At 32.4% G+C, this 24,143-nt stretch overlaps 1 protein-coding gene across 3 annotated transcripts in view; it reads right to left on the reverse strand.

Annotated features, from left to right (window-relative positions):
* Nucleotides 1-1,195: 1,195 nt before the first annotated feature.
* LOC119604897 (aquaporin AQPcic-like) overlaps nt 1,196-24,143 on the reverse strand; it is a 52,929-nt gene continuing 29,981 nt past the window's right edge. Inside the window, exons 1-3 of one of the 3 annotated variants that reach the window (XM_037957795.1) lie at nt 13,741-13,901; nt 1,817-2,387; nt 1,196-1,752 (exon numbers count right to left, since the gene is read on the reverse strand). In XM_037957795.1, the coding sequence (XP_037813723.1) occupies nt 1,540-1,752; nt 1,817-2,356 (753 nt within the window). In that variant the 5' untranslated portion in view covers nt 2,357-2,387; nt 13,741-13,901 and the 3' untranslated portion in view covers nt 1,196-1,539. Of the gene's footprint in view, nt 1,753-1,816; nt 2,388-13,740; nt 13,902-24,143 lie in introns of those variants that run through there. The other 2 variants (XM_037957798.1, XM_037957797.1) reach the window with 2 other exon arrangements.

Here is a 24,143-nt window from a genome sequence, read left to right on the forward strand (position 1 = left end):
ATCAAGGTAACATGCCTCCGGGGACGTGAAAAGGTATAAATACGTTTATCATTCCGTTAGTAATTTGTATACATTAAATTTCCGATCCCATAAAGTATATACATTCCGAGTCCTTATAGATAGCTATGTCCGTAGATTATGCTATGTCCATCTGTCTGTATATGTGTGCGTCTGTATGTTTGTTGAAAACAATTTTCTGAAGACCTTCGGGACCCAAATCTTCACCAATTCTGTCAGACATGCTTTCGAGAAGTTTTTTGTTTTGTTTAAAATCAGCAAAATCGATCCATAAATAACGGAGATATGAGCAAAAATCCGATACAACCTATGAAAATTTCACCACAAATTGAGATTTGAATTTTTGTAAACTATTTTACCTAAAACGTGTAATTAAACATTAGAACCCGAATTAAGTGAGAACCTATAAAAAGGACTTTTTGTTACTTTTTCGTTCTTCAAAAGGTCCTTTTTGAATTTTTGTATAATATTGAACCTAGAAACATGAAATTAAAAATGTAAAGCCCGGATTAAGTGAGAACATATTAATGGGGACTTTTAGGTACTTTTTCGTTCTACCAAAGGTACCTTTTGAATTTTCTATAATATTGAACCAGAAATATGAAATTAAACATGAAGAGCCTGTAGTAAGTGAGAACCTAAAAAGGGACTTTTTGGTACTTTTTCGTTCTTCAAAAGAACCAGAAATATGAAATTAAACATGAAGAGCCTGTAGTAAGTGAGAACCTAAAAAGGGACTTTTTGGTACTTTTTCGTTCTTCAAAAGGTATTTTTTGAAATATTGTATAATATTGAACTATAAACATGAAGTAGCATATAATACCCGGAGTAAATGAGAATCTATAAAAGGGAACTATTTTGTACTTTTTCCGCCTTCAGAGAGTACCTTTTGAATTTTTTATAATATTAAACCAAGAAAATTAAACACTAAGAGCTCTAAGTTAATGTACTTTTTCGTTTTCCAGGATACACCTTGTCCCCTGGGTGTCCAAAATTTTGAAAATTTTTGTTCATTTAAACAAGTTAAACACAATTTGTAAACCAAAGGTTTAACATCTGTTTTAAATAACAATATTTTATTTATTTAATTTTATTAGTACTTAATTAATTTAAACAAAATGTTTAACTTTTTTTTCAAAAAGAAAATGCAATTACTTACGAACTTAAATTGTACATATTTTTTTGTCATAAACATTAACGAAATATTTATACAAAATAATTTAATTAAAATTTAACATTTGAGAAAAATAAAAGAGAGTAACAGAACTAAAAAAGAGAACATAATTGCACAGATGACAGCTTAAACTAAATGTTTGTGTGGGGGGAGGGGGCTTTTGCTAATGTTTTTGTTTAATAACTAAACAAACTTTAAGGTTTGAATATCTTTTTTAAGAAAAAAGAACTGATGAAAAATATTCAATTCAGCCTAAATAAATTGAATAATATGGCAACACTGGCGGCTAAATAATAAACCCACCAGGTAGTTTGATTGAAAATATAAAGAAATTCTTAAATAATGATTTAAGACAAAGGAACATCTTCCATGGCGCGCAATTTATGATGGACAGCTTCTTCATTAACTTCACGTCTGAAGACAACTTTGTAGCCATAAGCAGCAACGGCACCGCCCAACATGGGACCCAACCAGTAAACCCAGTGGTGTTCGAAATCATAGTTCCACAAAGCGGGGGCGAAAGAACGAGCAGGATTCATACTGGCACCAGTGAAGGGACCCTAGGAAAGAGAAACGAAAGAAATTAGTTAGATGTTTAAAAAAAATTGTTAATATTTAACTTACAGCAGTGATGGCCAAACAGGCAATAGCCAAACCAAAACGAATTGGTACGGAATCATGGAATTTAGCATTACGAGGATCCCAGACACCACAGCATACCAAAATCAAAATGGCGGTGATAATGAATTCAATGGCAAAACCTTGCATGGGAGTAATATCGGGATGGGGCACAGTCACACACAAATTGTGAGCAGCTTCTGGCATCTTAATAGTCGATTCGGGCAATACCACCTTCAAAAGGCCATAACCAATGAAACCGCCCAACATTTGACCGCACATATAGACAATAGCCATGGGTGCTGAGACCATTTCATAGATGAAGGCAGCAATTGTAACGGCAGGATTTAAATGAGAACCCGAAACACAACCGAAACACTGGATAACGACCAAAATGACGAGACCAAAGTTCAAACACATTTGCAAGTGATTGTTGGCGAAAACATCGGTTTTAACGCAACCCATGCAACCCAAGAACACCAATAGGCCAGTGCCGATAAGTTCTGCTAAAAAGCAGCAAATTTTATCCAAAGTGGCAGTCTTCATTTTGTATTTTTTCCAAAAGTTGGAACAGCTACTGTAAGAAAAGAAATTAGAGAAGAACGATTAAATAAAGCCGATTCCAGAGATTAAGTATATAGTGTATGAAAATTTTGATTTCAAAATAAGTTTTATTAAATATTTTTCTAGTCCCTCTTTAAACTTTTGAAGCTGATCGTGTCGTTTAGTTAACAGGATCGATCAAAACCTGTTTTTTTATACAAATTAGTCAGAATGTGATGATATTTGTTTAAAAATACGGAACAGGATCAGTCTTAAAAGATTAGTATAACTTTGCCAAAATGGGACTATCTGGTAATTGAGAAATAAAGAGATTCCAGACCTATCTTCTTTAAAAATCTCCCGTTTATCTCTCTCTTTAGCCTCCACCCTACATCCATTAGATTTCACAAATTAGTCAGAAACGAGGTTGAGAATCAGTCTTAAAAGAGCAGTTAAAAGCCACCAAATTCGGACGGTCCAAATTTCATCAGAAATCTCCCATTTACCTCTCTTTTGTCTCCACCATTACAAAATTTCACTTAAGAGACGAATTTGTCAAATTAATTTTCCACTTCTGAACAATTTAACAGTCCGTTATCTACTGTCAATGGGAAAATTTTCATGTTGTCTACCTGTTTGACTTGTCTGTTTACTGTTCAGTTTTAGTTTGCTTAATCTTAAGACCACTTTATGTTCTCCACATAAAACAATAACAAATGAAATAAACAACAAAATAAAAATGTAACTTCATAATGAGAGGTTATAGAAACAGCTGCGACAGACCAAAAGACCATAACTCATGTGGCAAGAATGCAATGACGGCTCTTAACCTATACTGGGTGGTGATGAATGGTGGGGGGAAAGCTTCGGCAAAGAATGAGAAATTATGTTGTTTTTAAAAACAACAAAAATTTAAGCAGTTTGGAGCTGTTCAAAACAGCTGCAGAGTAAAAATGCGGATATCTTGACAGCAGCCTTATAGGAAAGCTTTCGGTCCAAGCTTTTGAAAATATGCTCCAAAAAGAACTTAATTATCTGCTTAAAACGAAAGCTTAATATGTATGTATGAAAATTTATGTACCCATTACTGATGAATCTAATAATGAATGAAAATGAATCGTAACTAGTCCTATAGGCTTATGGACCGGTTGTAGCTTTAATAATCGATCAGATTCAGATATTAGTTAAATGATTTTTTAGATATAGAACGATTTGCTCTAATTTTCATTTGAAATTTACCTTACCAATTCAATTAATTTATACAAGAAATGAACTCACAATGAAACTGTTCTTCGAATTATAATAACTTCAGACATACCTCCCCAAAATGGGTTAAAATTTCCAATAGCTGAATGCATAATGCATGTAAACTTTACATATGTACTTATAATTAAATATACATTGTTCGCTTTAAATTGTTTACCAAATCAATAAAAATCAATACATAAATATTTACTTAATCATTGATAGCAAAACTAAAGTACCCAAAGTCCCCGTTATGGGTACTTAACGTTAGTGCTCATGGATTGTATTTATTTAACAATACATTTGAACATTAGAAATGTGTAATATTCGAGTACTAACTACAAGATCTTAAAACTTTTAAGTACGTTTTATTATTTATCATATGGGGCGTTAAGAGCCTAATGATAAATATTGTACGATAAGCACACAACCTTGCTAGGTGAAAGCGCCACTATACTGGGGGGAACTGATTATAAAACTTAAACTAATTTTACACGATTTTAGTTATTAGGCAGAGTTTTTAATTAGTATTTTTTATAAAAACTATAACTCATAAAAGTATTGGTTTGAACAACCCTACGATGCAGAACCTCTTGCTGATTCGACTTAGCAATATGCGTGCATGTATTGTTTGTAGTATTTGGTCCTTAATGGACTCAAGTTTACATAGAGGGCCTTCTTTAGAAAATCATTCTATAAATATTATGATCAAATTAGATATAAATAATCTTCGTAATAGCATTAAGGGTCGATCAATTGTGGACTTTATGCCAAATATTAAGCCGAAATTTAATTTTACACTCATTAATCGATTCGGCCCTAATATAATAAATAAATAAATCGTTATACTAAAGTCTATTATGATCGGTTCATAATCACTGAAATCTTATTTTGGATAATCGCTTCTAATGTATAAAAATGTATTCAGCACAAACTTTCCCACTGGAAGACTATGCTTCTACACTTGCCGACTATACGTTGTAAGCACACAGTGTTAGAAAATAAGTATTTATATAATTCATTATCGCTTGGTATAGCGTCACATCTAAAACTTATTATTTACATGACAATAAACTTATATTAGATATGTCAATTGTGAATTGCTATAGCAATTCACATTATTTTGCAAATTAATTGCAAAAATGCAAAACTATTTAATATAATTATCAATCATTTACTAATTGCAAGTGACAAAAATTTTGCACAATAAAGCAATTTGATTAAATAATTAATGGTGTTTGAAGTTTTAAAAAAGTTAGTCTAGAATTGTGTATTAATCTCGAAAAATACAAAAGTCTGTATATATGTAGGTCTATAAGTTATTTCAAAAATCTTCAATGAATTCAGATATGATGGTCACACCTGATAAATGTGGTTGCATGTAGCATTTCAAAACGTTGGTTTATAGTATGTGTCTTTTCAGATGATGCACTTCTCAACAGATTAAACTAAAAAGCTAATTTCTTAACTTTAGAGCCGACTAATACACCAGTTTTGAAAATGTTAAAATTCTTAGAGATTACAGATATATCTGATCAGATTGTATATCTCACTAGGTGTAGGTCTATCAAGTCTAATCAAGTCTAATCAGTCAGCTAATCAGTAATATCTTTGAATTGGTAAAATACATCAAATTGAAGAAGAATTTGGCTATTAAATTATTCCAAAAATCTGTAAATGAATTAAGATATGATGGTCCTTCGCACCCGATAAATTTGATTGCATGTAGCACTTCAAAACGTAAGTTTGTAGTATGTGTCTTTCTCAATAGAAGCTAGTTCTAGTTTGGAAAACGGTAAAATTCTTAGAGATTACAGATATATCTGACCAGATATATGTATATCTCTCCAGAACTAGCTCAATCAATTTTTAAGGCAGGATCTTTTACGAAATTGTCTCTGTTAATCAGAAATATCTTTGAAATGGTAAAATAAACCAAATAGAATAATAACTGGGATATTCATCTGTCTATATAACATCGAATAGAATATAAGACTATAAGCGATGAGATTTTGGTAGCTAATTGTCGGATCAAGAAGTCCCATCTGAACAGGATATATATATGTAGCTTTCAATACAGTATTTAAAAGTAAAAGTAAGTACAATTTTATAAAAACTGTACCAATAAAGGCCTTTTTATAGGGAGAGGGCATTATCTAGGGACTTGGTTCAATTATGGAGCGCATTCATCAGAATTCGAGAGAGTGATTAATTTATAAATAACATTTTGTCGGATTTCTCTTAATAAATATCTGGAATTTTATTATATGGAGGGCAGGTTCAATAATGGACTAATCCTGGACTAATGGACTAATAGTTATATACGTTAAAGTAATTTTCTGAAGAGTCAAATATGAATCGATATAGTCCATACGTAACAAACTGTATAAAAAGAGAATATTTGTGAAAAATTTCAGCTCTCTAGCTCCTCATGTTTAGACCTTAACGTATTTTCAACCGACAGACATGGCTAGATTTAATAAGGGCCTAAGGGTCTACGACCAGTATCTAATTGAAAACTTGTCCCTTTAATAGTTCCTTAGAGATAAAAAGCGATTCTAGTTATAAAACGGTGTATGATGGAAGACTTTCATTTAAGCATTGAGATTTCCGAAATAGTCTGGAGAAACTTTATCTTTTTCGAACACGTTTTTGAAGGTTTCTTTCTGTTGCAGAGGGTGAACAATTTGAGAATTTCCCCCATTATTTCGATCTCTACGATATTTATGACAAAAAGTTCAAATTTCAAATATGTTATCTAATCATTGATACTATTTTAATGATTAAATTTGCGTACATATTTTTAACATATTTGCTTTAATTAAAAGATGTTTATTTTCTATCATTATATGTATATGAAAATATAAAAGTATTTATTAATGAACAAATAATGTCTATTTGTTACTCTAGTTAAGGTTAATTATAGCATTTCATAGCCAATGAATGTCTAGTTATAAAAGTACATATTATTTAAACAAATATTTATTATTTATAATATTTGCAATAATAATTCTAGCGTTTTTAAAATACACAATTATTATATGATTAAGACTTAAAAAGGTGTTAAAGAAAAGTAAACTAAAATAAATATTTAAAAAGAAAAGAAAGTTAAAAAAATATTTCAAATTGTTGTAATAAATGATTGCAATTCTCTATTATGAAAATAATTTATAAATGTCATTGACCCTTTAACTAAATCATATTAAATTCCTTTAAATGTCATTTTATTTATCTATTTTATGAAATTGTTTTAAATGTATTAATAAATAACTGCAATTGACAGCTGCAGCAAAAAATATATAAATAAATACAAATAGATCAATGTACAATAACAATTTGATTGATGAGTATGATTTTTTTTTGCAGAAAACCAAAGTTTAAATGCAATTGAAAAGTCCATACACACACACACACACAAGTACATAAGTATAATTGACGCACTTGTTGTAACGTAAAAGTAAACGCATACTACCCAGCAGTACGGGGTGACAGTCCTTAACTACATATTTAAGGTTCCTAAAAAGAGATCCTCTATTCGGGACTGATAGTTTATTCGAGTAAAAAATAACTATTTCTTAAACCAGAAATATAAAAAAGCTTTAAATGTCCACACTATTAATTACTTGGGAGCACTTTAGTGACATTTGACTACATAATAGAAAATATAAAAAATAAAATATAGATATGAAGGTATACCTAACTTTAACTAAATTAAATTTGAAAACATTCACTTTCTTTTAAAACTACTGGACTTTTATAATAAATAAAACCAAAAGAATCTAGATTCTTGAATAATAAAACTGATTTATTATTATTTTTATTGTTGTTGTTGCTATTGTTTTTGCTGCTGATATTGTTATTGTTGTTATCTACGCACTTTAATAATGTCAAATCAAAATGTAATGTAAACAAGTTGATAATAAAATTCTATGAATATTTACAATAACAAACAAAATATTTAATTCAGAATACATGACATACTAAATTTATAACTGACAACAATCCAATTTAACTAAAAAGGAGTGCCAAGACAAGTTCATCACAATTACACTGAGAGAAAAAAGTTTTCTTAAAAGAAAAGCATTCTTAGTTTAGAGATAAAAGCTTAGTGATTGGTACTTTGGGGGATAAGAATCGTTTGTAGTTTGAAAGAGGATTCGCCAATTTAACAAAAGAGGGCTGTCATGACAAGTTCATAACAATTACACTAAGAGAAAAGCTTCTTATTTTATTACTAGAGATAAAAGAGAACTGACACAGAATTTGCCCTGTAATTGAAACTTTGGGTTTTAAGATCGGTTGAAATTTGAAAACTTAAAGAGTACTCGCCACTTTAACAAATCAGGGGTGTCAAGACAATTTCATCATATTTACACTGAAAGATAAATTGGAGTGAAAAACTTTACTAAAATTATCTTATATTATTCCCAGAGTGGAAAAACTGTTACATTGGGGCATAGGAATTAATTCAAGTATTAAGAAGACCGATACGGGCCGAAATCCTATGGAAGGTCAATTTATAAACTTTAGCCATTCTGGGACGTACATATATCTGAACATACCTCACCGATCTATTTTAATAATAGGAGAGAAATGCTTTTCTTTGTTAATACAATAATGATCTTAAACTATTCCTAGAGATAAAAGAGAACTGCCACAGATTGGAACTTTGTGGGTTAAGAATTCGGTTGCAGTTCGAAAATATTAAGAGGACTCTTCAAATTAATAAAGGAGGGGTGACATGACAAGTTCATAGCAATTACGCTGAGAGAAAAGCTTTTCTTTAAAGAAAAGCGATCTTATTTTATTACTGGAGATAAAAGTGAACTGACACAGAACTTGCCCTGTGATTGAAACTTTGGGGGTTAAGGATCGGTTTAAGTTTGAAAACTTAAAGAGTACTCGTCACTTTAAGAAATGTGTCAAGACAATTTCATCATATTTACACTGAGAGATAAATTCGAGTGAAAAACTTCACTTAAATGATCTTGTAGTATACCAGAGGTAATCTATAATGTAGACTGATACTTTGGAGGATAGAAATTAGTTCAAGTATTAAGAAGACCGATACGAGCCGATATCCTATGCGAGGTCAATCTATATACTTTAGCCATTCTGTGACGTATATCCGTATATATATCACCAATCTATTTTAATGATAGAAGAGATATGCGTGTTTTAATATAATAACGATCTTATACTATTCCTAGAGATAACAGAGAACTGCCACAGATTAGTACTTTGGGTGATAAAAATTCGGTTGCAGTTTGAAAATATAAAGAGTCCATTTAACTTAAAAATGGTGCCAAAACAAGTTCATCATTATGACACTGCGAGATCAATTGGAAAAATTTTACTTAAATGATCTTATACTATTCCCAGAGTAGAACGGCTGATACTTTGAAGGATAAAGGATTGGTTCAAGTATTAAGAGGAATTTTCACTCTTACTTGACGATGTGCTATGGAAGGTCAATTTATATATTTTAGCCATTCTGTGACGTATATCCGAACATACCTCACCGATCTATTTCAATGATCTTGTATTATCTATAGGGATAAAATAGAACTAAAACAGAACTAACTCAGTGACTTGTATTTGAGGTAAGAGCGATCCTTCAAGACTTTTTTAATGAGAAGCTGTAACTTCAACATGTCGATATCCTAAATGGAGGTCATTTCACACCTTTTTCACATTCTGAATACATACGTCTCAGAGAATATCTCACCGATCCACTTCTTATAATTTGCTTAGAGATCTGTCACAAATTTTCTTAAAGAAAATACACAGAGAACTGGCACCAAGGTAGCCTAGTAATTGATACATTGCACTATAGGAATCCGTTGAAGTTTTAAAACATAAAACGGACCTGACACTATAATATTCCGTTGTCTTAAGACTAGGTTAATCAGTCTGGGGCAAATACAACATTTAGGCATTCTGTGACGTATTTTGTACATATTTCACCGATCTAGTTCTAATACCGAGCTAATCCTGTGGTGGGTTCTTTTAAGGTTGCTATACATTTCAAGTAAGAGTTCTAGTTCTAACAATTCATTTTAAGAAGTAATGTCATTTCAAAATATAAAGTGATACTGGAGGATCAATGACCTTTAAGATCTTAAAATTAATCTTATTGACCATTGGGAGGCGTGTCATTATGTCCATTAACCGTAGGCATTGCGGCCCATTTAAAAATGTTATAGGGTTCATGTACAATGTCACACTTCATACACCGACTTTTCGAAATTAAGCTATATCTTGACATATAGACTATTTGTAACCCATGTCGTAATGTCCATGAACACTATCATACTTCTAACGTCCATGGAAACTATTCTAAACTTCTTGCCTAACAACCACTCAAAAATGTGTTTTGGTACAAAAAAATTATTCTAGTTCTATTTTAAACTACACCACTTTGAAGCCTACCGACTTTTTAACAGCCCCGTGTTTAAAAATTTCTGTCAACTTGTTCATTTTTATCAAATTTTAATACAAATATGTATTTACTACCCAAGAACATAAGCCGTTTAAACGTCAGCCACACTTATCAGAACCATAAGAACATACAACAACATTTTTTTTTTTTTTTTGCAAGTTATCGGGGCCTTAAGAAAACCAACAATAAATTTCCAGTTATCCATTACAATGATATAGTTTTAAGTTTTATCTCAACTATTTTTTATCATGTGTTAAGTTTACTACAAGTGTTAAATAAGAAACACGATATAATTTTTATTTCAGAAATAAAAAATTACCATCACGTTTCTGATAAAAATATATAAAGATTAAAAACAAAAGTTAAGTGAGGAGGTTCGAGCAGTGAGTTGTTGCCTGTTATAAACGTTTTTTAATCTTAACAAGTAGTACAATCAGTAGACTTATTTTTATTGTGTTCTATAATTAAATATTTGTTAAAGAAAAACAAACAAAATAAATAAGATTAGGTTTTTGGATATTCAACCAACCTTGGCGCCCAGTTAAGAAGTTTTAATATTTTAAAAGGTTATTTTTTTGTCACATGGATCAAATATTTGACTATTTAAAGGGAAATAATAAAACGGAAGCACTTAACGGTGATCTTTTCTTAGTAAATACACCTCACGGACAGGGAACTGACACAAATCTTGCCCGGTAATCGATTCTGTATGATTGAAGGACTGGTTCTAGATTTAAAAGTTTCATTTCAAAATGATGATCACTTAGAAGGGAGTCAATTGCCATATTTGTATGATAAGTCTTTGCAGTTACCCCATGAACCTATATCAGACGGGACTAGCTCGGTAACTAGTTCTTTGATGATAAACTTAATTTTTTATATAAAGAGCACAAGTATCTCGAACATGTCGATGTGTAAGTAGAGGGTCAATTAATTCTTTTTGCAAGGTCTTAAATATTAAAAAATTATATAAAGGAACTGACACCTTAGGAAAAGACACCTAGTCTTTGCTATTTAGTCAAATATTTAAATAATCATGCGAATATACTTTTAAAAGTAAAAAGATTAAATATAAAATCGTTTATTGCTGGGACTTGCACTGATTCCATTTACAATTGTGTTTTTTTAAAAAAACATTTCAGTGTCTTACTTTTATGCAAATAATTTATTAATCGTATTTAAGTATTATAGCTTATCAGGGCTTTATTTAATAGAAGACCGGGTGCAAAGGTGATTTAATAGGAAATAAAATTTCCATTCAAAATAAAATGTGCAAATTTGGCAAAGTAGTGGCAATTGCGACAGTAAAATTCTATTTAAATTGTCAAGAAAATTAAACAAATCGAATGAGGAACGGATAATCGAAAGTTATGTCTAAAAGTCTATACGAAAATCTAAAAGTCTAAGTCTATACGAAAATAAAAACAAAAGTCATTTCCCTAATCTAGAAATGAAATAGAGATATTATGTGGAATCGAAGGTGCTGATAATAAATGTGCAGATCAGATCACATTTCCAACACTACTCTTTTGTTAATCCCTCCTAGGAATATCGGAGTCCATTTCGATTTATACGCCTGTGTTAGTTCAAATCAAGGCATCGGAAATTAATTGATATTTTTATCAAATAGAAGTTCAAGAATTTCACTATGAAAAGTCAACCAAAGTGATCCATTAATAGTTGAAATATCATTAAAAACACAAGTAATCCGATTTTAAAACCTATTTTTGGGATATATTTTAGATACATTGGCAATATGTATAGGAATTGGCAGATCTTTTTGAAACCAATCACTAATTCATAACGATTGGTATAACAATAGGTTAATGGATCCGCAATCGTTCTAATAAATATATAATGTCACTTGAGACAATATAGTTCTTTCATAAAAAATGATTCCCAAAAGCCTGGGGTTCAACAATAGTTGCAGATTTTATTAATATTACAAGGGAAGAGTTCTATTAGATCATGTCCTTTATGGCCACAAAAACTGCAACTTGGACTACAAAAAAACTTTCGAAGATCTTGTTTAAGTAGATAATGATCATGCATAAGTGCTAACGTTAAAGTTAACATATTCCGACCTTACACAATATATAATGTATTAGGTCACATGGACTACACTCCAGGTATAGGGGGTAGTGATTACACAAAGTAATTCATTACATGGTATGTTACAATAACTTGTAAAGTGTAATTGAGCAATAACGAATTACAATTACTTGTAATTGTAGTGTTGCCAATTACAATTACTTGTTATTGTAATTGAAGTTTCCAATTAAGAGTTAAAGTTAACATATTCCGACCTTACACAATATATAATATAATTAGGTCACATGGACTACACTCCAGTCATGGGGGGTAATGATTACAAAAAGTAATTCATTACATGGTCAATTAAAATTATTTGTAATGTGTAATTGGGCAATAACGAATTACAATTACTTGTAATTGTAGTGTTGCCAATTACAATTAACTGTTATTGTAATTGAAATTTCCAATTAAAACTACTGGTAATTTTAATTAAGGTATTACTAATTACAAATTACTTTACAAGTATTTGTAATTGAAAATTCTTAAATTACAATTTCAAATAATTGTAATCGGCAAAACAATTACTTGTAATTGTAATTGGTTTCAATTACAATTACTTCAAATGTAATTGTAATTGAAAATGCTAAATTTGCACCGATATTGTCAGGAACAAGAAGTTAAGTGGAAGTATTGACACATTTCTCTCCGATAGCAGTTTGTAAAGAGAGCAATCAAATCAACAGATATCAATGACTTGTTACGATCCTTTAATAAGGCTAATAGAATAATACTGCAGCCTCCGACATAAAATATATTCCCCCGGGTTCAACGTACCGGAATGACTTGAAGTTATCAGCCAAATACTGTCAATCCCAGCAACAACTACACAAAAACTACAAACACTAATCAGATCGTCTCTAATTTTCAAAAGGTTTTCTTCAGAAGTCCACAATCCCGAAGTGACCTTATATATCAAAATGATATAATATGTTCGATGCTAATGTTTCAACAAAATCAACTGTCAACTTAAAAGCAACATAAATATTTTCTTAAATAACAAAATAAACTTTAAGATCGATCAACTAATGGATTATCTATTTGTCTTTTTCACTTCATCACTGATGATTAGTTCAAACATTTTTTTTTTTTTTTTAACATTAAAGTCCAAAAATTGCTCACGTAATTTGTTTGTTTTTCTTCTTAAAAGATGCAAATTGTGTATCATTGGCAAAGTCAAAAATATGTTAAATGACACACATAAATGACATTTTCCTTCACCAAGGTTAAATTTAATGTTTCAGGTGCTGACAAGAAAACACTCGAAAAAGAGATTTTTTAAAAAAACTTAGCACAAAATTTAAAATTTTAATAAAAGTTAATCATTTTTTCCATAAAATAATAACGATCATCATATTAAAAATAAACAAACACAAACACACTCTTTATTTCACTATTTTAATTAAATTGATAAGAAAATTAAAATAAATTTTAATAATATTCCATTTTTATAAAGAAAAATTGTTTTAAACAAAAAACAATTGGTAAATATTTAAATTTACCACAAACGTATTTCAAACAAACAATAAAAAAAGAACTTTTAATTTTAACATGTTTTATCACACAACAAACTTATGTAAATTTACAACACGAAATTAACTTTACTCACTTCGAAAAATATTTATAAAATATAAGTAAAAAGAAACTACAGCGAGACTAATAAGCGTCAGACAACCGCTACGACTGTGCTGAGCGTAAGAACTAAACTAATATATTAGATTTCCGAGTGTTGCCCACATAGACCTGATGAGAATTTGGAAAAAGTATAACGGCCCAACAAAAAGTCAGCGAAGCTCTAGCCCACGACAAGTAGCGAAAGCAAAAATTATTATAGCAAATACAAATTGAAGTGTTAGAGCAACAACAACAACAACACCGCCGAACAACGCACAGCGAACAGCAACAACGTTAATACCAAAATGTACTGATAAGAAATACAAATACGCTCCTCCACTGAAAAAAAATCCATACAAAATCCATAAAAACAACAACAAATCTTAGCATAATTTTGTTGGTAATGAAAAATAAAAACAAACGATCACTCCCAACATAAATATAAGATCGAGAAAAATAAAGAGCATAGACATGGCAGTCAAACGCTTTTGAGTGACATACTTCTTGACTTCTACTCTCTCACACGTGTATTCCCTGTATTTGTTGTGTAAAATGTTGGTCCATAGATAAGAAGATTTATGACCATAAACAAAATTAACCTTGAAAACAAAAGAAACTAAAAAATACTTGTTATCACAAGTTTAAGGTCAAAAGAGAAAAGAGCATTTACCAAAATTGTTCTCTTAAAAATGCATTTGAAATCGATTAGGAAAACTAGTTTTAGAATTGTAATAATAATTCTAGATGATTAAATAATAATTACAAAGAAATTACGCAAAAGTCCTGTAGGCACGAAAGTAAGAACGAAAAAAGTCATTAAGTGATCGAGAAAGTATTAATGCTATATACTCTTGCATGTTTGCGCTATTCTGAAGATCAAAATAGCCCACACCTTGATACATTTAAACAGGTGTATGAGAGCGTCCAGCTGATCATTTATTGTATGGTTTTACGTATTTGAGGTGTGGATATGACTGAATCGATCTCCTGGGCCAATAACGATCGCCAACTATATGACTGTTTATGTATACCCATTCTCATACTGATATGGATACAAAATCTTTAAGTAACTAAAGTATTTAGTTTACTCAACAAAATCAGATGGGAATTTCTAAAGGTAACAACATAGATCACAGTCAACTTATGTATAACATTTCTGTGGAACAAAATGGCAACGACATGCCATATTCTCCTCCCATTCTGCTTGAAGATCAGGACTAAGTAGAGAGACAGTAGATATGACAAAGGTCTTTGGGTAAGAGTTGTTTTTAAATTGCTCTTGAGATGAAGTATTTTTCTGAACTAATATTAAGTTTTAATAAAGAACTTTAAATGTAGAACTGGGCAATTGAAGGAAGGTGGAAGATAAATATCTGTGTATCGGAATAGAGTAGGAACACCTTCAACTCTTGCATCAAAACATGATCCTGATTGATTTCAATCAAACAAAACAGAGAAATTGTTTTGCATAAAACTTTTTGGATAGTGAGTATATTAGGTTCCGAAAAAATACATATAGATCACTATCGGCCCTGTTGTGCGCTCCTTTTCATGAAAAGAAAGGTGATCACTGAATGTATTATTTTTCAATGTTCAGAAACTCAGTTTCCAGGACGAAATTCCTAAGAATTTTCCAATCAGTGTTAGTGAGGAATGTCATTTCTGGAATAACAACACTTCCAAGATACTTGCATCTAACTTCGTCAAATGCCTGACAGTGGCAAAGAAAATGCTACAGAGTTTCACTGTCCTCTCCACATGCTCTCCATTCGTCTGAATCCACACGTCCAATTTTGTATAGATGTGAGCGTAATGCCGTATGTCCATTCAGAATACATACCATCATACTAACCTCAGACTTGCTCATTTTGAGGAGATTTCTCGTCTTGCTCTCATCAGCGTCACCCCATATAATCTTTGTGGTTCTACCCAGCGTTTCATTATTCTAAGAGGCCTTATGGGATTCTCTCACCCATATTTTTCATTCAGCTATAGTTACGTCGAATGGTTTTCCGTTCGTCTGGTTAACTACCTCGAACTTCTCTTTATAGCTATTACATTCGCCCTTCCGTTGCCGACTACTCCCGAGTATTAAGATAAAGCTTTCTTACAATCCAATACGGTCTTAGATTTAATTCTATCATTCTAATCCAATTTACACATCCCGTTATTGCTCGGACTTCTGCCTGAAAGCTTGTTGTATGATTAAGTAAACGGTGGTATATTTCTGTTTCTCGGTCTTCAATACAGAACTCCAGGCCCACTTTGTCCCCCAATTTAAAGCCATCCATGTAACAACGGATTCCTACTGGTATTTGCTCAGACATTCTATCTGTTATCAGCGTTTCAAAGTTTCCGACATATTCTGTGTCTGGTATGCGATCAGGCACGTCTGATGATTGTGTATAACCTTTTAATGTGTCCAGTATACATTGATAACCGCTTTTGGCCAATTCACCTAAAGTAAAGAGCCATTCGGCTTTAAGCGCCGCCTCATATCTTAAATATGTTTCAATGGATGGAATATCTAGCAACGTTTCCAGAGCCTTGGTTGAAGTAGTACACATGGCACCACTTATACGCAAACAGCATGTACGCTGAACTCCCTGTAGTAGTTTGATATTACAGTTTTTGTCCAAAACAGTCCACCAGATTATTGAAGCATAAGCAAGAATTGGTCTAATTACACTTTTATAAAGCTAATTTCTCAGGGTTTTCCTACATATCACCCAGCTCCGATGTGCCTTGTTGATCCTATCCTCTATGTGGTGTCTCCATTTTAATTTCCGGTCAAGGATTACACCTAAGTACTTAACATTGTCAACGATAATTTCTTGCCCAGAAAGCATGGTTTAGTATACGTAGAAATGTTTGTATTTCTTGTGAAAAGACAGATTTCCGTCTTCCTCCGGTTAACATTGAGGCCTCTCGGTTGAGCCCAGCTCAAAGCCGTATTCAGAGCCTCGTCAACTCTTCTACACAAGTAATTTGGGTCATTCCCCTTTAAAAGTATATTGGTCAGAAAAACTTGGCCTGGGTAGTTACTTACTTTAGACTTTTGGAAGGCGTTATAATGAAGTAAATATAGAATCCCCCGCTTTAACAGTGTAAATATATCCTCTTTAGGTTAATCGAAGTACAATGAAGTGACGAAGAGCAAATAAATGCTTTGAACGGGAATAGTTGTCACTTCTTGTGGTATGCCTCTAATATGAAATAACCTATCTCATGTATCTTGAAATATTGACTATATCCCTTCCTGTTTGAACCCAGTAAAGCGGATGTCAACATAGGTTCATATGCTGATTATGTCTCACGTGCTTTTATTAAAGGACTGCTGAACTTATCCGCCAAAATAACGCGATTTCAGCATAAACAATTGCTGAAGAACTTGATCTGTATAGGATTATTTTTTACACGCATCATTTATCAGCGATTACCCGCAAGAGATACCGGTGACAGACAAAGTTAAGTACTTAGGTGCAATCCTCGACCGAAAATTAAAATGGAGACACCACATAGAGGATAGGATCAACCAGGCACATCGGTGCTGGGCGATATGTAGGAGAACTATAGGCATGAAATGTGGTCTTAGTCCTACTATTACAATGTGGTTTTATAATAATCTGGTGAACTGCTTTGGACAAAAAGTGTAATATCAAACTACTACAGGGAGTTCAGCGTACATGCTGCTTGGGTATAAGTGGTGCCATGTGTAATACTTCAACCAAAGCTCTGGAAACATTGCTAGATATTCCACCTATTGAAACATATTTAAGATATGAGGAGGCGCTTACAGCCGAACGGCTCCTTACTTTAGCCGAACTGGCCAAAAACGGTTATAGGACACGTCATCAATGTATACTGGACATATTGGAAGATTATACACAATAATCGGACGTGACTGATCGCATACCAGGCACATAATATGTCGGAAGCTTTGAAACGCTGATCCCAGATAGAATATCTTGGTCAAGCGGAAAATTAGAGCAAATACCAGTAGGAATCCGCTGTTAGACGGGAGATAAAGTGGACCTTGGGTTCTATATTGTAGACCCAGAGACAGAAATATACCACCGTTTACCTTATCATAACACAAGCTTCCAGGCAGAAGTCCGAGCAATAAGGGAATGCGTAAATTGGATTAGAATAAATATGGTGCCCACAGCGCTTTATATATTTACCGACAGCCAGAAGGCAATTAGGGCGATATCAGGTGATAGAACTAAATCTAAGACCGTATTGTATGAAAGCTTTAACTGAATACTATCCCAGAGGTTAGGTTTACATCATATGGGTACCAGGCCACTCGGTAGTAGTCGGCAACGAAAGGGCGAATGAAATGGCTTTAAAGGGAAGGGAGCTCGAGGTAGTTAACCCAATGAACGCAAAACCATTCATAAAAAAATAATATACTCAGTGAGCAATAATTTTTTTTTGTTCCCGATAGGGGCCTAGGTATATTTCTTCAGATTTGATGTATCAACCTAACCTAACCATTTCAAGAATTCTAGCATATACTTGAGATTCAGATCAAATAACCCTGAAATATTATTCTCCAGTCATTGTTTTTAAAGATATCTGTCGTTAACACTCGCAACAGTTGACAACAACATAAATGTATGACTTCAGTTTAATCACATTATTTCCCCAAAAACGCCCAACCTTACCTCCAAAACTATAAAGAATATCAGCTATTTATATCTCATTAATTGTATATATCAAAAGGAAAAATCGAAATTTTAATTAAAAATTCTAGTTTTTTACTGATTAATATTATCGATACTATTTAAGCGAATTTAAAAACTATTAAGATTTCATAATCATTTATAAAAATCAATTCTGAAGAGGCAAATTTTGAAGCAATGTCATTACAGCTAAAACGTATTAATAAATATCTAATAGGGTCTTTCAAGATCTTAAAACGAACTATACGAATACTACTACACACTAATTACTTTTCAGGTGGAATTGATTAACAGTTTCAACTATGGAAAGTTTAAAAAATTGGAACTAACAAAAATATTTACTTTTTAATTAATTTTAAAAAGTTTGGGAGGGTATATGGCCATTAAAATGTGCTTTAATCACAAGTGTACATACATACATACATAACTATTTATGTACGTAAGTTTGAACACTTGTCTTTAGAATATTATTAAGACGGTGGTAACAAGTTATAAGTAGTTTTGTTTTTATATAAAAATGCGTCAATTGATGGTGTCACCCTACCTTAATAAATGTTACCTCAGGCGTTTGTATTCCATAATAATATTATATCTATTTACTTTAATTATTTTGCAAATTGTATTAAATTATAAGCCTCAATAAAATTGTTTAAGTTGCTAATCATTCTGATTTTAAAACCTATTTCGAGTATACCATCCAAGAGAGTGATTTAGCATAATTGTATCATTTTTATTTTTAAATATAGACCTCATCTCCGAAATTTATTTTTTATTTGTCAATCAATTTTATAGATTTGTCTGTATATTGATTAGCATCTGTCTGAAACTTTCACGTGTAAGTATTCATAAATAGTTAGTTTAAATTTAGTACTTATGCGCCACTGACCGACCACTCACTCTGTAAATGATTTGTTAGGTGAGGAAGGTCTGAAATTTTTTGATTATTTGACAATTCAATATTTCACATTATTGATATCTAATTATATATAATTGATATCTATATGTTTATTTAGTTATTAGCGTGACTGTCTATTAAGACCTAAAGCCTACACCTTTAACTATTTTGCTTATAAAGCCATAAATTGGGTGTGAATATTTTCGATTTTAGAGCGTGAAATGGTAATGAATGTGGTAAAGCAGTTCAGACTGGAACGCATGCTATTTATTTGTTTATAAAATATTCAAATTGTTTTCGGAAAATTTTTATGGCGTGACTATTTTCCACTAATATATATACTCTTGTATAGTTAGGATAACAAAGAGGGGAAAAGTCGGGCACTAAAAATGTTACAATTTGAAGGGGTTTCAAAATCTTATTGCCTTTTCTGTCTGATAAACATTAGGCAATTTGATAGATATCAACCTTATCTGAGAAAATTCCCGATCAGTACTCGTAACCACTATAGATAGACATTGCTTTATTCCGAATAACAGTCTTCTTTTTCTATTCAAAGTTGGTAAGAGCTAAAGTCGTCTTCACTACTTTTAGTAGGATAGTGCAATTATCGGTGTTATAATGTTTTAATGCTCCCAATACTCTGAGTCACTACTATATGCAAGAAACCGACAACCTTAGGTAAAGCAGAAAAAATCAATTCTTCGGAAATAAAAACATCTAATCATATCTGAAACAATCACCGAAACCCTCAGCTATGTGATTGCATGTACCACCATAGTTCGAGGAATGGAATGTCTCCAGAAATATGTGTATTTTTGAGGACTGTGGAATTGCTACAAGGCTTTCCAAAAACAAAACATAGAGAATGGATCTCTGACGACATATGAAAGCTAATAATGTAGAAGAAAAGTTCAACTGAATATCACTAAAACATATATATCAAAAGAACAGTTACAACAGACTCACAACAATTTGAATAATAGTGGCAACGCCACGCCAGAGAGAGGACAAATGTATCCAGACACTCTGGAACTCGGAATACCTGCCCGCTGACATTAAAGTAGGTGTTATAGTCAGTGTGGCAAAAAAGACAATCTCACGAAATGTCAGAACTGGAGGGATGGCCTTATTGATCATGAAGCATGAGGTTCTCGAGCTGAAATATCCTTAGGATGAGAAAGGCCGACAAATTTTTAACCCAAAGTCCAAAGTATACATTTCTGAAGAATTGAGATGCGCTGAATCCGAATCTCACTCATTGTAATCCTTTATGCCTTCGCATATTGCTGAAAAAAAGGCACTGAACTAGGCTAAGTATTATCGCCTCTACTATTAAGCATTGCCCTTGACTCTATCATGCGCGTTCTCCAAATTCTCCTGTAAACCACATCTTATAACTCTGTTGACGTTTGTGGCATAAAGTGGTATAAAATGTGATTTACAGGGGCGTTGCAGACAAACATTCTGATATTCATGACAAGTTTAGTATGGTCGATGAAATGTCAGAAAGTGTTGGACTGAAGATCGGATGATGAAAACTGAAATTATGCGAATCAGTGCATCCAAAACAGAACCATTTCATCTCCAACACCAACCGACAGAAGATTTAACCTTCTTTGCGTAAATGGGTAGCACCATTACGACAACCGGTGGTTCAACCTGGGACATAAAGTGTAGACTAGACAAAACAAACGTTTGATATTGGAAATCTCATGTGGCGATCATTCAAACTGCAATCTTTATCTCCAACATGAAATCAATATTATTTTGTGATAGCGAATCGTGAAATGCAGCACCAAAGGACACTAACCTGCGTATATTTTGGCCCGAAAGAATGAGGAACACTGATCTCTGTTTTTCGTTTGGAACCCCAGGGCCAAATACGTTTTGGTTAGCCTGCCCATGGAGAAGGTAGCTCGACTATGGAGTAAGAACTTCAGGACACAGTTGGTGGTTTGTTGTTGCCCTATGTTCCTAATAGGAGTTACAGAAAACAATATATGAATAGACAGAATTTGGTAAAAGAATCCCTCTTCCTCGACTGCTCAAGAATATCTTCCCGTGCTTTTGAAGTTCACTATTTACATACAATTGTAGGGCATTCCAAACATTTGGCAGCCAAACATATAAGTGAGAAGTCTTTTACAGAGGATTGTGATAGGTTCGTTCAGAACTCCAAGGTTGGCCATGCCAAGAGCAAACGTATGACTTATTCCGTCATCTTAAAAATTGGTAGGTTTCCATTGAAAAAGTTGTTACCATTAGGACCGAAAAAGTGTCCAATTTAAACAACACGCTGGACTAGGGTCAACTGATTAGACGAGCAGACACCTCACTATTGTGCTTCTTACACGCCGGTGGCAATTTTCTTACATGGTTCTGCCGGTCCATGTACAAGCACTTTGCTCATGTACTCGAGCCATCTCTGATCATTGCTGCCCCATTGCTTAACTTCCGTGATGCAGAAACATCACTTCCGTTTACAATCACTCAGATGGAATGGCCTCTGCGGAGTCGGCAACAGCATCTAGAGACGTATTCTTAGATCAAAACACGAATCCATCAAATAAGCCGAGGACTTGTTCTTACTTACAGGGAACACACTGTGATAAATCTGGTAAGAACAGAGTTTTCACCGAACATACCTGGACAAGGAAGGGAAACTCAGTGGTAACACTTGTATAAGATACCTTTCATCTATCACCATTCAACCCAGCACACTTCATCCGACACACTCATAGAAAACAACGTCCGAGACACTCAATCTTGGAATACAGTTGGGTAAGGTCCTCATACCTCTACATTCATCCTTCAACGATCAGTCCTACAGTAAGTCCTCTGTGAGGCAACAGCAGCGAACTTATCCAGAATTAAAGACTTTTAACCAACATTCTCTTCCCACGAATCTGGGTTTAAACCGCAGCCAACACGTGCACCCCGAAGGGACCCTGCGGGCTGCCGGTTTCTGTAGCACCATATTATGCAGTTTCTGGTTCGACTTGATGTCAAAACATTCCAAGGAAAGGCCGAGGTTACATTTGATGATCACCAGTTTATAGTCCCGGTACTGGTAAAATCTCTTTTCCGCGGTATTGCAATAACACGAGGAATAGGGTCTTTCATCAAGTTAACATGCCCTCGGGGGGAACAGGGAAGGGAAAACAAGAAGTCAAACTCACGAATGTAAAAACATTCGTTGTAACGAGGGCGGAACTGAAGGCATCGGCCAGATGATCTCATACCGCCACTTGGAATGATGAAATTTTGCTAAATTTTCTTTACTAAAAGGGTATTTTACTAAAAGGGTATTTAATATGCCACCCAATCCAATAATTTTATAACAACATTCGAACATATCAAAATTGCTTATGACGTATCCATGAAATACTCATGTTCAAGTGACAACTAATATTTAGTGTGTATCTAATACTACAATCTGTCTATAATTAATACTTATTCAATATTCGCCAATATTTATTAAATTCGTTCTACTTTGGTGATTATATCAAATTAAAACTAAAATCCATTTCACGTATACACTATATGGCCAGTCAGTTTGGTCTTATCTATTACGAAAATTTTAAAACAATTTTAATTTTATTTTTAAAATACTCACTTCCCCACTTTAAGGTACTACGACACTTATTTCATTTAAGTTTTAGTGATTAAGAAAATTTGTTTATTTTTTGTTTGTATATTTTACATTATAGCTTATCTCTTTAGTGGAGGTCATCATCATATGACATTGTTCTGGACGTATATATGGACAAATAAAATGAAAATCATTTTATTTTTTAAACAACAACAAATACTTAATTTGTTGATGATAATTATTGCCGGCATCCACTGATAATTTATCAGCGAATGTCAGCCAATACAGTTGTTATAGCATTTTTTTGCCATTCAATTCGATTTTGAAAAGATCTTTATAAATTTATAATCTATATAGACACACAAAAATTCTTATTTGCTTTTTAAACAAATTCATTAAGTAGCAAATAAATTGTACAACAATTTACACTTGTCACTGATACGGGAATATGTTCGTTTTCGTAGTTCAATTACACTAAATGTTGCAAATTTATATTGAAATAACCACAGATAACCTGATTAGATTTTAAACAAATAATCTTCTAACGAACATAACTCGTCACAAATCCACCCAAATAAATTCTTAAATCTGGCCAAATTTCAATTATCTTTGTCAACAGTTGACTTCAGAAAGTTATAGAAAGAGAAAGTTGTTTGTAACTTTTGACCTTCAAAATCTCAATAGTTCTTAAATATGAAATAAGTACTACTGCTTATTGAAAACTATGTTATTTAAAAAAAGTCAGTCATGGAATTATTTTTTGATTGATTTGAAATTTAATCCCATTCACGCGTATATTTATTTATTGTTAGACTTGGTAAAAAGTTGTTTTCTTACTATATAATCAAATAAACAAATTGATTATAAGAAACCTAATTTCTAAAGCTAAACGAAATTAGGGAATTTAAAATAAAATACAATTTGTTTATAAAACATTTATAATACTACTAAATATCGGTTTATTGCTTTAACCCAATCAAGTTCGCATTCGCCAATAGAATGTCAATTATATTTAACAAATTAGTTCATTCCTATCAATCATTTTTCTTAACACTTCTATTAATAAACACAATATGTTATCAAAAATCCAATATTACTAGTCTGAAACCCTAAATATTTTCTAGAAATAATGTTAAAAACTTAGTTTCAAAATATTTTGTTTCCAAAAGAGGTAAATGAACCCAGCAAAAAACCTGGTACTACATTACCTGTATTACTTT

This window comes from Lucilia sericata, unplaced genomic scaffold (genome assembly GCF_015586225.1).
Source record: "Lucilia sericata isolate MDLA Ls3-8-SP2 unplaced genomic scaffold, ASM1558622v1 Contig000441F_arrow, whole genome shotgun sequence".
Lineage (NCBI taxonomy): Eukaryota > Metazoa > Arthropoda > Insecta > Diptera > Calliphoridae > Lucilia > Lucilia sericata.